Raw genomic sequence first — 17023 nt, 5'->3', positions numbered from 1 at the left:
AATCCAGCACAATATGTTCTACAGATGACCTCCCAAAGGTCAGAGATGCCTAAATCCGTATTCAGACACCTACAGCCCTGGGAGGTATCGTGTGCTCCTCGCCACCTGTCTGGTGGGCTAATTCAGATGCCTGTTCAGTTAAATCATCCAGGCACTACCACTCTTTCCATTGCCCTTGAGGAATTCTCAGACCCCAGACTCCAACATTTCAAATGCCTGGGAAAGGTGAATTAGGCACTATTGTGTCCTACATCTTGTTTTAAATAAGGGTCTCTAAGTTTTATTTGAGCAGAGACTTCTACTCTATGTTTGTTCATACCACATGCCACCCAAAATGACCCCTCAGACTGATGGCACTTAAAGACTTGAAAGGTTTTTCTATGGAAATAGGATCGTCCTTCCTGTCCTGACCCAATACCCCCTCAGTTTCTGCTAGTTTTCAAAATGATAGTATGTTCTTCATTTCTCATGTGTCTGTGTAATCTTGCTGGTTACCATCTTTCCATGCCAGAGATGACTGTACTTCAAGAGGCTGGCAGGCTGCTACCCACAGAATCTTCCTAAAACCTACTCACATAGAAGGATTACAGAGGTTTATGTCCTTTAATAATTATTCTCATAATGTACATGGAGTTTGATCCAAATAGGAATTTGGGCTCATGCCCTTTATCTTTGTTTTGACTCTGGGAGACAAGTTTAAAGTTGTCTTTCAAGCCACCAAGGAACAGTCACAGCTAAAGGCAAAATGCAGGTGCTCAGAGTAAGGACCTTGGAGCTCCCTCCCAACATCTTTGCCAGGGTCCATCAAAGATCAGAACACAAATAGGGTAGCTGGATCACTCCTAGCTCTTAACTGGCTTGAAGGTAAGACACAGCTAAACCACACACACAACTTGGATATTTCAAGTGTTCCTGGATCTCCAGGTACAGGGCTACAGGCCTTGGGGGCCTAGCAATGCCTTGATGAAGCTATGTCCTTCTTGCAACTCACTGTACACTTTGGCCTTGCTTTTTAGTAACTTACTATGAAGTGCTAAGGCATGTTTTGAGACCTGCAGGACAGAGGCTGTGATGATGCTCTGTATTCAAGAGACCTTTGCATTGCTGTCTTAATTTGTAGAGGACCACCTATGATGTCACTAGTGGTCCTTTATGGTTTTATGATCCTGTACCATTACAGCAAGAAGTTGAGAGTTCATCTCCAGGATGTAACCCATATTGCAAAGCCACATGCTTAAATTCCATTTATGCTGAATGGGAGAGGTGATGCACACACACAGTAATCCCAAAAGCCAATCCTAAATATTAAAATTAGCCAAAGACAGAAGCTGTAGGGAAGAGGCTGCCCAAAAACCCACCTCCTGCCTGGATTTAAGCATGAAACATATGCCTGAAATTCAATATTTCTGTGATTTTGAGGTTGCAAAAGCAGATCTTGTTTATCCACTTCACTGCCTAACTCAGTTCACCAGAGCTGATTTCACAGCATTTCTGATAAAGAATGACAGGATCTAGTTTGTGGCTCCTGAATGATATGAGGGAGGAGAAATGCACCCAGAACTTCAACTCAGCAAACCACAGCAATTGTGCCCTAACTATATGCAAAAGCAGAGCTTCAAATAGCTGGGAGTAGCTTTGTCAGAAGTCTCAGGATTACAGGGTATTCCAAGTGTCTAAATAGACTATACAAGACATAATTTTGGAAGACATCTCTGAACATAGAGTTTCTAAACTGAAGTTAAGTCCCACTTTCATCACCTCAGTATAGTTTTTGGTTGCAGCCTTAAGAAGCTGCAAGTATTAGAGGCAGAATGCTTGGTATTATCTACATTTCTGAGGTACAGTTAAGTGGGATTTCATGGTGCACAGGACTTCTCTATAAAGGCTTTTCATGCAGACTGCCAAACATCTTAGTAATTCTCTTTGTCAGCAGATTTCCTTGTACTGTTTGATCTTTACTAAAAACTAAGTGCCTGGGCACTTGAATATGTTGTAAGAAGTGCAGTTTTTGTTTGTTTAGGAGTGAATTTAATCTTGTAGCTGAGTCTAGCAAATCCTGATTTTCAAGTAGTATGTTTCAGAAAATTACACACTTCTTGTTTCATCTTCATTTCTGCTAAACAACACAATGTGCTATACTTGACAGTAGTGCATAGATTGCCTGCACCTCTCAATATATCCATGATATCCAAACTGGGTAGTTTACAAGGCAAGCTTATATTTTGCCATTTTGGAGTAATTAGGAACCCTTATTTAGAAACATATTGATTCTGAAATAAGAAAAACACCTTCTTTAAAATACAAAAACATAGAAAAAAAATTAGTGTAAGGAAAAAGAGAGTCCATGTACATGGTTTCCACAGAGTGCCTCTAAGGATATGTAGGAAAAAAAACTGCAAGAGAACTAAATAAGCAACATCTCTATGCAGCTAAATCATCTTTTTTCCTTCAAGCAAAAGACAAAATTCTTGTAGCTGTAGATAGTAGTTTTCAGCTTCTTTTCAATACATTTTTTAACCAAATGTCCTCTAGCCACACTTCAAAGCTTTCCACAAATGTCCCTCAGAAATAAAGGTAAATCTAGAAGCTTCATTCACCAACAAGCTACAGTAGCAATGAAAGTCATAGATCCCTACTGAAAACGTGGTACCTCCTAAACAAGAAGATAAAAAATTGTCAGGACTCCTTGTGAAATTCATTTACTACGAGCATTTGTATAGCAAAATAAGAGTTTTCCAATTAAATAAGAGATACCGTTTGATATTCTTGATCACCAATCTCATACAAATTTTATGAAATATTGCCACCTCTTTTGGGAATAGCCTAGATCCTGTGTCAAAGGTCAAGGAATAAATCTCTTCTTTCAGCTGAGACTTTTATTTCATTTCTTAACAAAAGAAATTGCAAACTAAAAAATTGTGGATCCAAGAGCTGGGAGACACCCTATTTATGCAGATTGTGGGGAGGTCAAAATATTGAATGCCCCACAGAATTCATAATCAAATTCCATTCTCACAATGGTACAAAAATGAATAGTACTGCCAACACTGGTTCTGTTATACAGAATTATTCAAATGTTAGTGCATCATGTTGAATTTGAAGCTGTATTACACGTTTTCCTTGATCATTCTGCAAATGTGTCATATGGAATGTAAATACAAGGGTAATTCATAGAGAACAATGAATGGGCTGCAATAGAAGGGCAGTAAACAATTTTGTTATACAAGATCCTGCTGAAACCACTAATCACTGTAGCAAAACAAATTCCAGATAAGTCACTTATGTTCTTCTTGAGGATTTTTTTATTCTATCCAAGTGTTCCAAGAATACTTTAATCATTAAAATAATGTATTTTATGAGACCAATTAAACCTTGAAATAGACACTTTAGATTAAAAATAATGCTTTCTAAAAAGCCACTTGTGCTGACAATAAATATGTAAATTGCTTAAGTTTAAAAAAATGTAAAACCTCATTAATTCTTCATTGTAAGTGATAGGAGATATTTACTTTTTTATATGGTCAAGCTGATGATGGAATTGGAGTCTACTGTCAAACCCTGATAGCTGTAAAGCTTATTTAGTGCCTGTCTGACAGTGTTGATAAGTTCCACATGTCTATGGAGAGATTTATAACTAATAATTAACTTTATTTGTACTGCTTTCCTTAGCTCACATCCTAAACGACACCCTCTCTAGATGGTGATGCACAATGGCCTGCTGGGCAACTCCAGCTTTGTTGTCTTTACTTGCAACCAACTGGGGAGCTTTGAACAAGTTACTTCAGCACAGGCTTTGTGGATCTGCTTCCTATCTCATATTTCATCTGGTCCAATTTGACTGCAGTGCAAAGAACACCTTTTTCTACGTACTGAAGGGAAAATCAGTCCAAGAAGCCCTTGATTTTGGTTTGACTGCACATGTGCAATCCTATATACAATCATTTCTTGAGTCTTGGGATGGGAGAGGTGGGCTGCACATTTTGAAGATTCTTCTTTCAAAATTCCTTTCTTTCCTTCCAGAATGTAACTGTGGAGGGAGAATGTGTGACAGCCAGACTGGAGAATGCCTCGCAGACAGTCCTGAAGTTTCTACTGGAACAGACTGCCCAACCATCAGTAAGAAGATTATCATAAGAACATGAAAAAATAATATTGCTCTTGTATTTAGATGCTTACAAATACTAACTTAAGAGCTTGGTTCTCCAGTGGGCTCAGCACTGTGACCTTGGTCCCACTGGGTACTTAAACATGTGAACATGCACAATGCCCCACAGACTGAGTGTTTAAATGTATTCTCCCTTGCTTGACTGAGTACCTGTACACATCCAGCTCTGTGATACAGGCTGAATGTTTAGGTGCAAACTGTGGAGCAGTAGGAAGTATAACCAAAGCCTAGACTTCTATAGACTTTGAGATACAATGCCTGCAAATTAACATTCTGGCCCTAAAAACTGCCATCAGAACTTTATCTGTTCCATCGTGCATATAATTTATGTTTTTCTAGTTGTACACCTATTATAAATTGTTGCTGTTGACAATTTGACATATATCCATCGACTTTTGCACTATCACCTCCCCTGTTGTAATGACAGGATGCCTGGGGAATTTCCAAAAGCACTATGTTGTAACTATTGGAACTACTGAAATTTTTTTAAATGTTGGTATATTTCGCCTGTGGTATAATGCAGACCATGTAGCACACAGGGGTTCCTAAGCCAGCTCCCAAGAAGAGGGGCCATATGCCTTGAAACACAGCTAGAAGGAAAACATTTTGAGGTTACTGCCATCAAGAATATGGACTATGCGATACCAAGCAAAAGTTTCTGTAGGAATCTGTGTTTCATGTTCACCTAAGTCGCTTGCATTTAGTGGTGGCACCAACATCAATAAAAACAAGATGTCATTGCAAGCATTCAGTAGGGACAATGGTATAGTACTTCACAAGCATATCCAAACATGTTAAAAGCTGCTTTTAGACGTTGCCTTCCTAATCAAATAAGGAGCCAAGAGTCCATCTGCTGGACATCCTTATTTCTCATTCAACCAAATTTTAATTACAGAGTGCTGGGTTCTGACAAAATGGAGTTGTTTTTTTTGACCCCCATCTGTTGTTCTTCTGGCCACAAACATGCAAATCCTCTAGAGAATAGCCAGGAAATGCCTCCTCTCTCTCTCTCCCTGCTGATTACCCTGTCGTTGCAGCAGCCTCTTGGAGCAGTCCCATCTGGTGCTGCTCAGCAGGAAGTGTAATGTCTGTACTGTGGGACCTTGGAAGTGGGTGGATGAAAGTGAAAGAAAAATGGGTATCTATACAGAGCGAACACCATGGGGCAGGAGCACTATAAAGTGAATTTAAGATATTGGCTGTTCACTGACACAAGCACTAAAGTAAATTACACTCTTATTTTCTTACCAGGCTGTGATAAATGTATTTGGGATTTGACAGATGACATCCGATTAGCAGTTTTGGCTATTGATGAAAGCAAATCGACTTTGCTGAGCATTTCTACAGGTGTGGCAGCTCAAAAGCGCTTGAATGACCTGAACCTCACTTCTACCCATCTACAGGTGCAAATATTGATGACATTTTATTATTCATATAATTTTAATCTATGAATTTCCACTCCATTTCTGTAGACCCCTGCCCTCACTAGAGAAATAAACTGTTTTCAGATGCACTGACTTTTTTTTCCCACACACACATAGGTGGCAATGTCCAACAAAAAGAACCTTGCTGTGCTTTGGACCAGCCAGGTTGATGGTACTGCAGATGAAATGAATGCTTTCCTGAGAGAGGCAACAACACTTGATGAACAGGTTTGTTTATAGCTCCCTGCCAGAGCTCTGAAGATTTGCGGTTTGTCATATTTGCATGCTGGTATAAAACCTTGGTACAGAATAGTAGCAGTTGGAAATGACCTACAACAATCATCTAGTCCAACTGCCTGACCACTTCAAGGCTGATCAAAAGTTAAGGCATGTTATTAAGGGCATTGTCCAAATGACTCTTAAACACTGACAGGCTTGAGGCATCAACAACCTCTCTAGAGAGCCCATTCCAGTGTTTCACCACCCCCTGAGTAAAGAAACACTTCCTAACATTTAGTCTGAATCAGTTCATCTAAAGAGTGGGAGTGCCCTGAAAGATAGTTGGGAGAACTTTGTATTTCTATTTTCTATTTTTAAACTCTCTAGATTACTTTAGCTCTGACTTAAAAGCATAAATGACCTATGAAGTATTTTTCCCAGTAAAGGATAGATGTAGGGCCAAAATCTGTCAAATGTTGTTGAGCTTTGTCACTGATCACAAAAAGCCTCCCTTCAGGATGAGTATCTTCCTACCCTCCTACACGTTTGATCTGAGACAGACACATTGTCTTTCTAGTTCACATTTTGATCTCTAATTAGGCAACCTAACCAACACTAAACTAATTCAGATTGACTTTGGTAGTTTTTGTACTATAACTATTTTACCTGTATGCTCTCACAAAATTAAATTAGCCCGATTAAATACTTGAAAACATGTTACAAAACTGCTGGTTCGATAGGTTTTTCACATACCTACTGAGATGAGAGCCTGACCAGCACTCAGATTTTTTTAAACACAATTGTAATCATAAATGTTGCTTCCACATTCAGTTGTCAGACTGTAAAATTAAGGTTATCTGCTCTCAGCTCATGTAACACTTTCATTGCATGCTAGAAGAATACTGATATGATATATTTTAAGAAGAGAAATAGGGTTCAAAATTGCTTCTCTTCTATTTTAAAGAGATATTATTAAACATCTATCTGTTGCTAAGATGTATAAATATTAGTGAGATACATAATTCAATGTTATCCCCAGACATAATCACAGCTTTAGTACGACTACAGTATATTTCATGCTTATTGCAAAATGCCAGACCTTATATTCACTTACCAGTTCCTTCAAAAGACAAATTAAAATTATACCTCAGACTAAAATTCAAATATGGGAGCAAGTAGGGAAAAAAAACCACAAAGGAAGTGCAGAAAGGACTATACAGAGAAGTAAAAGAAAAAAATTTGGGTTTGGGTGTTTTTAATCAGTACTTACTTAGCAGAAAGAGCACTGTAGAATTACTCAGACTATGCCTGTGTTCAAGACAGGTTTGATTAAATCAGTTCCCCCACACATATATCTGTACCTGCCTGGTGGTGCTCATATGCCTCAGTGTCCCTCTAGTAGTTTGTAGACAGGATGATTACAGCATTAGGTTTTCTAAGAATATTTAGTGAATTTGGGTAATAATATTTTTGTCATCTTCAGTACTACATAGGGATTTCTTAGCTCATTCCTCAGCTTGACTGTCTCTGAACCAATAAATTCAGCATTTCCTCTGTCTTTTCCCCTTGGTTATTTCTAACACTTGTTTCAAAGGAATACTTACGATTGCTTGTAAAGGCAGGGCAATAATGACCCCAGACTCTCATAGTCAAGGGAGACCACAGTAATATCTGAATATATTGAACCTTTTACTCTTTCGAGGCACTTTTATGGGAAACTGGTGCTAGCAGTTTGAGTAGATTTTGAAGAGATGTGCTACATCTTCCATTTAGAGCGTTTCACATGTACATCCCCCTGTCTGAGGGGTCATTGCACATTCTGATGAATGTATCAAGTGTAGGCAAATCCTCCAGCTAAATGAGAATAGTAAACGTGACCTCTGAGACTACTTCAAGGAGCCTAGAGTAAAACAGCATGTAGCTTCCTCCTGAATGTTTGGCAGACACTTAGGGGAGTAAAGTAGCTTTCTTTCTTGGGCTCTTAGCAAATTTCAGGATGAGAATCCCTACATTAGCAGGAATTTGACGGTTCCTAAGAGCATCCCTCACTCATGTTGCTGCATTCCTCATCAATCTCATGGGAAAAAAAACAGCAAACCTGTCTCAGCAGTTCCCATAAGTTCAATAGTTAAAAAAAAAATAATATCTGGTGAGGAAAGTTTATTATGTAAAGGCAAGTGTGTGTAAAAATGAGAACAAGTTGCCTAAGATGAGCATGAAGTTGTGATGCTGAGCAACACAACAACCATGAGAAACCTTGATAGCAATAAAGAAATAGGAATAATATGGATAGTGCTTGTGATTCAGAGACTATTAAAACAAAAAAATAAACAAAATAACTAAAACACCCAAGCATGTAGAAATAAAACTAAAACCTTACTATAACCCCTGATGTTTGCTGTGTACACACACACACACAGAGGCAGAGCCCTCTGCGGTTCTTGCAGCATTAAGCAAGTGCTTACAGGAAAGCTAGTGGGGGGCTTTTCCTCAGGGAGCAGAGCGACAGGATGAGGGGATAATGCGTTTAAGCTGAAAGAGGGAAGATTCAGATGAGATATTAGGAACAAATTTTTTTACTGTGAGAGGGGTGAAGCGCTGGGACTGGTTGCCCAGAGAAGTTGTGGAAGCCCCAACCCTGGAGGTGTTCAAGGGCAGGTTGGATGAGGCTTTGAGCAACCTGATCCAGGGGGAGGTGCCCCTGCTCACAACAGGGGAACTGGAACTACAGATCCTTTCCAACCCAAAGCATTCTATGATTCTATGAAGGGAGCACACTGACAGCCAAATATCTTCCGGCATACCAAATCCAGAAACTAATTTTAAAGTGGGAAATTTTGCTGCTGCAGCCCCAAAGGGTGAACCAAACACCTCACCACTGGCAAGCATGAGGTACGGGCTTAATATGTATGCACACATATTTCTGTGGTCCAGGAAACACCAAAGGCACAGCAGTCCTATTTTTTCTTCTTCTTGGGAAATACCAGTGAAAAATAAATCTGAGGACTCCCAAAGTCAGTGACCTAGGAAAGATGCTACCTATAACACAGTAACTCTTTGTTTCCTTCACACGTAAGAGAACACAATGCAGAGTACAGCCTCCAAAGTAATATCGTGTAGAAGTGTGGCTATCCTCTTCAGAATATTTTTAATCCTCATGTTTTTTCTTAATTTTAGCAAGTTACAGAGCTGAGGACCTCACTTGAGGGAGACACTGATCTAAAAATGGTTGCAAGCTTGACAGCATATTCTTCAGTCTATATGCTTACTTAGGAAACGCCATAACCAGCAAAATGAGCCAGCCTTGCTGAATGCCTAGGAGACTCAGCAGATGGGAGTTTTACAACTATACATAATTTATGGCAGTTTGATTGCAGCAAATGATGAATAAATATGGGACAGATTTTAATCTCTCATTCTGCAATTCTGAAAATATCGAGACAGGCCTTCAGTTCAAATACCTCTGTAAATACCACTTTATATGATAAATCGACTTTCACATATTCATCAGCAAAAAGAAAAAATGTGTGTTTACACTGCTCATCCTCACACATGCATATGGACCTGAAAAGAAATCCAATGTCTAACTCACATGGTTTATTCATAGGGAAATGAAGCATCCAGCAAAGGCCTACTAGTACAGAAGGAAACCATGGAGACCAACAACCGTGCTACTCAGCTTGTGCAGCAGCTCAGTAATATAAGGGATGACATTGAAGGTAAATAGATTACTTTCTAGTTCAACTCAATGTCAAGCATGTATTAATGAAAACTCACAGCACCTGAGTACTCTCGCAAAGCAACCCACACATAAGGTTTTTATAGCCTGCAATTCCATGATGAAAAGTTGTCTCTTAAAAGAAAACTAACACCATGGACTGACTTGCTCTGACACCCAGAACAACAGCTTCTCTTTCCTTTTTCTCTCTTTGACAAGACAAAATAGTAGGAAATACTTTTACACAAAATAACTTAAGCTAATTTGGTTGGTAGCTTTTGTTTGTTCGGACAGATATTTATACACATTTGGGGTAAAAATAAAGAGTCAGTATCAGACTGGGGCTGGATGAAGCCACAAATACAAGCATGAGGTGGGTGGAGAGCGTGCTCTGTGCCTTACTTGTCTGCAGATTCATGCAAGTTTAATGGTACTTTCCTTTCTGAATGCATGGCAGTCAGCTAGGTCTGACTAACTCTGGTGATTACACCAGAAAGCGTTACTTCTAATCCAGTTTTCACCTTTTAGCAAACTCTTGCTAAGTCAGATTGTGCTTGTTCATATAACTTTATGCATATGCTTCTAAAAAGAACAGGATGCAGGAGAGTAAATAATTTTGTGAATTTACTGCTTCCCTAATCTCAGCATGGGAAGTGGTGGCGATTTTCTTCTCAAGCTGCTGATTGCTTCACCTGACCAGAATTTCTAACTGGGTCTAACATCTACAGAGCATTAGAAACTAGCTAGTGTCCTCTTGTTCTTTTTTTTCTGACATTGAGAAGTACAAGTGGAAAACTGTATTTTCGTTGCCTTTTTTTTCCACAGAGAAAGCTTGTGGAAAAGCGAAAGGCAGAATTGTAAAATGTGTGTCTAGAACAGACCATCATAAATGTTTCTAGTGATGCTGATTCACAGTAGGAGAAGTAGACACAAAGATTCTCAAAATTAGGAAAAGAGTGAAACCAAGTTTAAATGTTGTGACAAACTGCCACCTATTGTCTCAACGTCCTGCTCATCCACCCATATGACACTAGGGGATGCAGACAAAACTTATAAAGTCCACCTTTGGGCAACATAGTAGAGCAATAAAAGCATCTCCAGAACTAGGATAAATTTCAAAACATAATTTCTCTTTTGACTGTAAATGTCTGTATTTTATACCTTCCCAGATGAAGAATTTTTTCTTTAGAGCCTGACAAAACCTCTTGCATCTTCAAGAATTTTTATTTTACTCTATAGTAAAGGATAAATGACAACAGTGAACACCTTTCTAACTATTATTGCTCTTAGAAAATATTTCTTTGTCAGAGATCATTTTGATCTGGAATATCTATGACATATCATTCTCATGCTGATACATAAGACTGAGATTAAGCCAATTGCAGCCTTTTTTTCTGTACCTACACAAAGCACTAAAACCCCAAGTGAACATACTCAGAGCATCTCTGTCTCCTGTACATCTGCATTATGACAGTCCCATCCTGCCACAGAGCACACTAATTTCTCCCAGTCCTTGGCAAAGCAAACAGGCTCATAGGATGTTAGATTTGCACTGCCTTCTTACACCTGTGATGCTAAATCACCTTTGATCTGCTGGCCATACATCTAATTTTATTTCTACAATTACGGAGCAAAAATGTCAGCATAAGCCTCATTGTATGTCACCAAGAATCACTGATTATCCTCTGTAGATAGTCTTTCTGTATTATGAACTGGTTTGGGGCAGGAAGGGAACCACAGAAGGCAGAAATGTATCTAGTCTGGTACACAAATAGCACAATGAGGTTGAGCTATACTAGAAGAAGCAAGACTCATGGCTGTAAAAAAAAATGATAGTGCTTGTTCACCCAGAAAGGAGTTGGAGACAAGTGGGTTAAAATTATTTCCACCTAAAAGGCATCACCCCTCTAGAAGGTAAGCTACTCTTTTCTGAAGGGACTACACGTATGTGCACACATGTGCACGTGTGCCAGCATGACAAGAAAAAAGAAATTCATGGAATCATTGGCGGTGGTCAGTTACTGCTCAGTATGAGACTTCAAAGCTTAACTAATGAGCTGCCAGCCAGAAACTACATGCAAAGACACTCTGCCAAAGAATGAGTTGTGTCACAATTACATATCTATTTTATATAAAAATCTTGCAGATGCATAGCGCTGGCTTTTCCAGCTCTGCTTGTCCACAAAACTAGTGATGAACGCAAGCCGAAGCTACTCAGATCATAGGGCATAAAAAAGGGGTGATTCAAGGCCAAAGAGTAAGAAGTGTAAGAAGTAGGTAAACTTTGTAATGCTTGTCCTGGGGATGGGTAAACTCAATTTCCCCTGCAGGGACCCAACAGTGTTTTTTGAACTGAGACCAAAACCCTAAAATAGTATCTATCTCCAAAACAGCTGGGCACTATCAGGCCAGAAGCCATATGTTACCTCTTCAGGGTGCCTCAAACTTCTTCAGATGGAACAAGAGGTTACTTCAGTCTCCTTGTCGCTGTTGTTATTTAATAAACATAACATTTTTGCAGCTGCACTTAAAAACCATGATCCTACTCAAAAGCCGCAGACTGCTGCACACTACAGAATTCAGAATAAAATTATGATCGCAGCCTATAAGAACTGCCAAACCAAATAATGGACACAACCCATGCCTGCTTAACCCTCTTCTGATGAGACCCTCATATATGACAGAAAGTGTGATTTATTTACAGTTTTCATTTAAGACTGGATTAAACATAATAATTATCTACTATAAAGTTGGAAGACAACTAGAACTTTCTTTTGCCATCAGCATGAGCTGGATTTACAAAAGTAAAAGTGCTCCATAGTATTTACATCCCTGTAGCCATGCTAGATTGACAATCTGTTCCTTTTTTCCACAGAAATCAGCAGCAAGATGAAATACTATGCGATACAACAAGAGCTGAGCCCTGAAGAAATTGCCCAAAAGTTGAGCATGGCTGAGAAGATGCTGAATGAGATCAAACTTCGTAAGCCTTTCACTAATCAGAGGCAGCTTGCAGATGAGGAGGAAAATGCAGCAGAGGAGTGTGAGTTTTAAAGCTGTTTTCCATTCACCCACATGTCGCTATGCAGCTGATATGGGCTACGCACCTCTGCATGCACTGCTGAGTCCCTGGGGAGGACCAGCAGGCACTTGGCAAGCACCAGCTGGTGTACTGAAGATGCTGCTGGTTCCAAATGCCTGCCCCAAGTCTCTGCTGGTGTTTGCTGCCCCTGTGGCAGATTGAGCAAAAAAATATGTGTGTGTCTGTGTGAGTCTGTGCACTGCAGCACCTCAGTGATAGCTGCTTAGGAGGGTTCGTGCCAGCGTTGGAATACCTCATGTGGACATCCTCATTAACGCCCGCCAGCTCTGCCATGGGAACAGTAAACCTCAGCAGAGAGAAAAATTGCTAGTATGGGAAAGAGCAGCAGCTTAATTCTCACAGCTTGGTGAATATGAGTCAGAGCCCTGGGACAATAAGGACTGTCTTCTCCATAGCAGCCTGTTTAGCTGTCACAATAACAGAAAAAAAAAAAAAAAAAAAGAGCAAGGAAAGCCAAACATAGTTTCTTTTAGGAAAAACTACTTGAGAGGAGGAATTAATGGGATAAAAATGAGATACTAAAATGAGAAGCATCTTTCCTTCTCAAATAGGAAGGAAAATTAAAACCTCATTATATGATCTCTCAAGTGAGCTTTTAACAAGTGTGTTTTACTGTCCCCTGAGTAATGCAACACAAATTGTTGCATAGGAAAGTTTTGTCAGAAATCCAAGTTTTGTATTAATCTGTGGCTTCTGATTTTTCTCCTAGTGCTACAGCAAGTTGAAGAATTCCACGAGAGGTATAACGACACCAGATCTCTGGTATCTGATGTGCTGGAGCAGCTCAGTGAACAGGATGTGAGGCTGTCAGACCTGGAGGAGGCATTAGACCAGGCGCTTGACTATGTTATAAAAACAGACGATTTAAACAAGGAAAACACAGCCAGTCTTCAAAAGCATGAGGTACTATGCAGTACGTTTATCATAACTGTTGTCTGTGAACACTCCATCTCTGCCAGCTCTTAAAATAGTAAATGCAAACAATTTAGATTCAGGAACCATCATACCAAAAAAGAATTTCTTGGACCACTCAATGGGATGACTTTGACTTTCCAGTTCTAAGAATCAAGTTGTGGAAGTGTAAGGCACTGTTATTTATTCATGGAGTGAAAATGAATTCCAAGTCTCAGCAGGCCAAGGAAGAGATAGATACTAACGTCTAAACTAGGAAGATATATTAAAACAAAACCCAAGAAGCTTAAAATTCCCTGTAGCATGGCTGCTATACAGATTGTGGTGGGATTGTTTCATCTATTATGTACTGATTTATAATGTGGAAGGGCTTCATGCTCACAAAGGTAACTACGTTCTATTAAAACCATTATTTTTAAAGACTCTGTACTGCATTCATGCCCTGGGGCAAGTACGTTCATATTGTCTCATCCAAACTTTCTCTTTGGTCCTCTTTAAACAAAATGCATCCCCATTTTTTCAAGAAGAGCAGATGATTGTCCTTGCATCATCAAGCACACATACTGTTCAACCACAGATATCTTGAAACTCTATTTCCTACTTTCTGGGTGAACAGCCTAGCTATAAGGATACAGCAGTTTTCCCTTATGCTCTGTTCAAACGAATAGTTTCAGTAGTTTTAATAAAGTAATCACTCCAGAGGAGAGCTCAGAGGAGACCTGTCCCCTACAGTACGGAAAGGGGACATGTTTGCCTGTAGGTGGTGGTATTAGGTTCAAATCCCATCTGGCTGATGAGGAAATTGAATTTTCAGGTCTCTTATCCCAGAAAAGTACTCAGCCATACAAAGACTATTTTCTCTCCTCCCAGCAGTTTTGTGCCTCTCTGTGTTCTTTAGTTTTCTTTAAGGGATGCAAAACCAGAATGTCCCACTTAAAATTTTTCATGTATTATTTCAGCAAGGAAGAAAATTACAAGAGAACAATTTGGGACAATATGAGGTGAACTGTTTTCATTTTGATGGCTGAAAATGTTGGGATTTGGGAGAAGAGCGGCTTAGGGAGCAGTTTTGTGATTTGAAGAATGATCTTGCAAATCCAACCTCTGGGTTTCATGGCATCAGTGGCTGAGTTTTGAGCTCTTGAAATTTGCACTAAAAGTTGATGCTAATGGAGAAGGTCTGATAATTCAATAGAGACATCAGGCGTGCTGTTCTCATGAATTCTTCTACAAGCAGCTTGAGATCCTTATATACAAGGCCTCTTCTGTTGTTCCATTGTTTCATAATTACAGTGCCAAGCTGCAGCTCTCTTCTTGCATTTATGAAGCAAAGCCTGAAGTGTGGAGTAGCAATTGTTCACTGTTTATAACCAGTTGGCTCTTCATTATTCCTCACAATGAAGGCAGATGCTGTTCAAAAGAGACTATTCACATTAGTTTTAATATTGACAAGGAAAAGAGATCTCCTACTGTAGATTTAAAAAAACTCCAGAAAAAAAGTGGTCTCCAGACCACTATAAAAAATCCACATTTCATTTTTCTCTACTGACAGTGCATTGAATAATGCTTCATTACAATTATTGTTCATGCTATAATATAAAATAAAATTAATGTATATAAATAAAAAAAACACATTCTTTCACAAGAAAATGGGAGGAGTAACATGCTAATAGGCAGCATTTAGAGATGTCTGGGTAAAACAGGCTAAACTTATATTTGTCTAAAATGTAGTTTATCAATTCATCTTTTGAATTAGTTTTAATGACATGACAAAATTGTAAGACTATATTTTAGCAATTCACTAAAAAATTTAGAGTTTGGGTGTGATTTAACTTAATTTAATTTTATTTTATTTTATTTTGTTTTATTTTATTCAGAAACAGCATGAGAAAATAAAAGAACAAATAGATGAAGTGAACAGCACACTGCTAAGTGCCACAACTATTTTGGCAGGACCACAAAAGATTAACTCTGAGTTAAGTGAAGTAATAAAGGTAGGTGCCTCAGTGACTCCTGATTTTTTGAACTTTTTGAAAGTCATGTGTTTAGACAATTAAATAAACATTTCCATGGATGTAGAACTTTCTCTGAAAAAATGGAGACAATAAAACTGGGAGTTTTCTAACTAGGATATTTGCCATTTTACTAAAGCCTCTTTTTATTAATCTTTTTTAAAAAATTTTGAGGTAGTACAAAACAAATCAAAATTCTCCACAAAAATTAATTTAAGCCATAATTGCTGACCTCTATTTTTAACATAAAAGTAGATATCAAAATCCATTAACTTTTCTTTGAAAAAGTAATTTGAGAAAACAGAATGAAGACAACTTGCTTTATAATCATCCCTGGTTTATCAAGCAGTATGGGGTTTTTTCCTCCTGTGTTTTGTGCAAACCAAATTGCTGCAGTTTATCATTTTGGGTCCATAGTTCCATTGGATAAGTTTACACACAGGGGATATCAAAACTGCATTAAAGAAAATAGTGTGCCAACATCATACATCTTCTGTCCTCATCAACAATAAGTATTTTCACACTTCACTTATTCATTATTTTTCTCTCCTTCCATTTCATCCTTTTTTCCTGTATTTTGAGGCCAAATATCAGCAAATTTGTGTATTGGACAGGTGAATGCCAGCCCAGTTTGTTTTCCACCAAGTATTGCATGTAAGGAAGAAGTGCGGTTAAGGCAAAGGGATACTACTTCTCCCTGCCTATACATACAAACAGGTAGTACTTAGGGGGACTGATTTACAAGTTAGATTAACCCAAGGTGTCTTAGCATGAGGAATGTCTCTGTGAAAGGAGGCAGAAGGAGGTCAGAGCCCATTTTCCCATTTTCCATGATGGGTCACAGCTCTAAACTGTACAACTAAACTCTCTGCCCCTCTCAAGCAATTGCCAAATTGTCCCTGGGGCACAGGCACCGTCCCATGGTATTCCCGAGGGCGCAGGTTTGGGAGGGTGGCAGCTGGCCACGGCCGAAATCGTGCCAGGCCCGTGCAGTAATGGGGTGATACATAAGCTCACACATCCCAGCATTATTTAGTTGACTTGCATATATACCATTTACAAGGCTCAGAAAACTAATTTCTGGCCTGAAGTCATCACAGAGAAAAGGTTAAAAAAAAAAAAAAAAAGGATTTGTCTCCTAATTCAAGAAGAACCATAAAGAGGGGCTTTTTGCAAAGATCTGGTTTCATTACTTCATCTCTTAGAATCTCATTCTAAAAGACTTGTCATTAGCACCATTCTGGAGCAAACATAAAGGATAGTAAGACATTTCTCAACTGTCATTCTTTGGTACTTCACACATCTCTCTTATATATATCTCTCTCTAGTATCTTTTGAATGGATTCCTGGAATTTTAGTTGATGTTTATCTTTCTGCATTTGCCTTGTCATACTGACATTCATGGGACAGACTCTCTGATTTTTACTCTTTTTAATATGCTAAAAATATAACATCAAACAAATGCAACGT

General features: G+C 38.8%; 1 protein-coding gene across 1 annotated transcript in view; it reads left to right on the top strand.

Moving 5' to 3' along the window:
* The window catches only part of LAMA4 (laminin subunit alpha 4), a 102901-nt gene that overhangs the window by 45125 nt on the left and 40753 nt on the right, over nt 1–17023 (top strand). The window contains exons 6-12 of the mRNA XM_009564843.2: nt 4021–4116; nt 5417–5568; nt 5707–5817; nt 9416–9527; nt 12402–12569; nt 13339–13532; nt 15419–15535. Coding sequence (XP_009563138.2) covers nt 4021–4116; nt 5417–5568; nt 5707–5817; nt 9416–9527; nt 12402–12569; nt 13339–13532; nt 15419–15535 — 950 coding nt within the window. The remainder of the gene's footprint in view (nt 1–4020; nt 4117–5416; nt 5569–5706; nt 5818–9415; nt 9528–12401; nt 12570–13338; nt 13533–15418; nt 15536–17023) is intronic.

This window comes from Cuculus canorus, chromosome 3 (genome assembly GCF_017976375.1).
Source record: "Cuculus canorus isolate bCucCan1 chromosome 3, bCucCan1.pri, whole genome shotgun sequence".
NCBI classification, from domain to species: Eukaryota; Metazoa; Chordata; class Aves; order Cuculiformes; family Cuculidae; genus Cuculus; species Cuculus canorus.
Note: the sequence above shows the minus strand (reverse complement) of the source record. Positions and strands in the feature narration are given on the sequence as shown.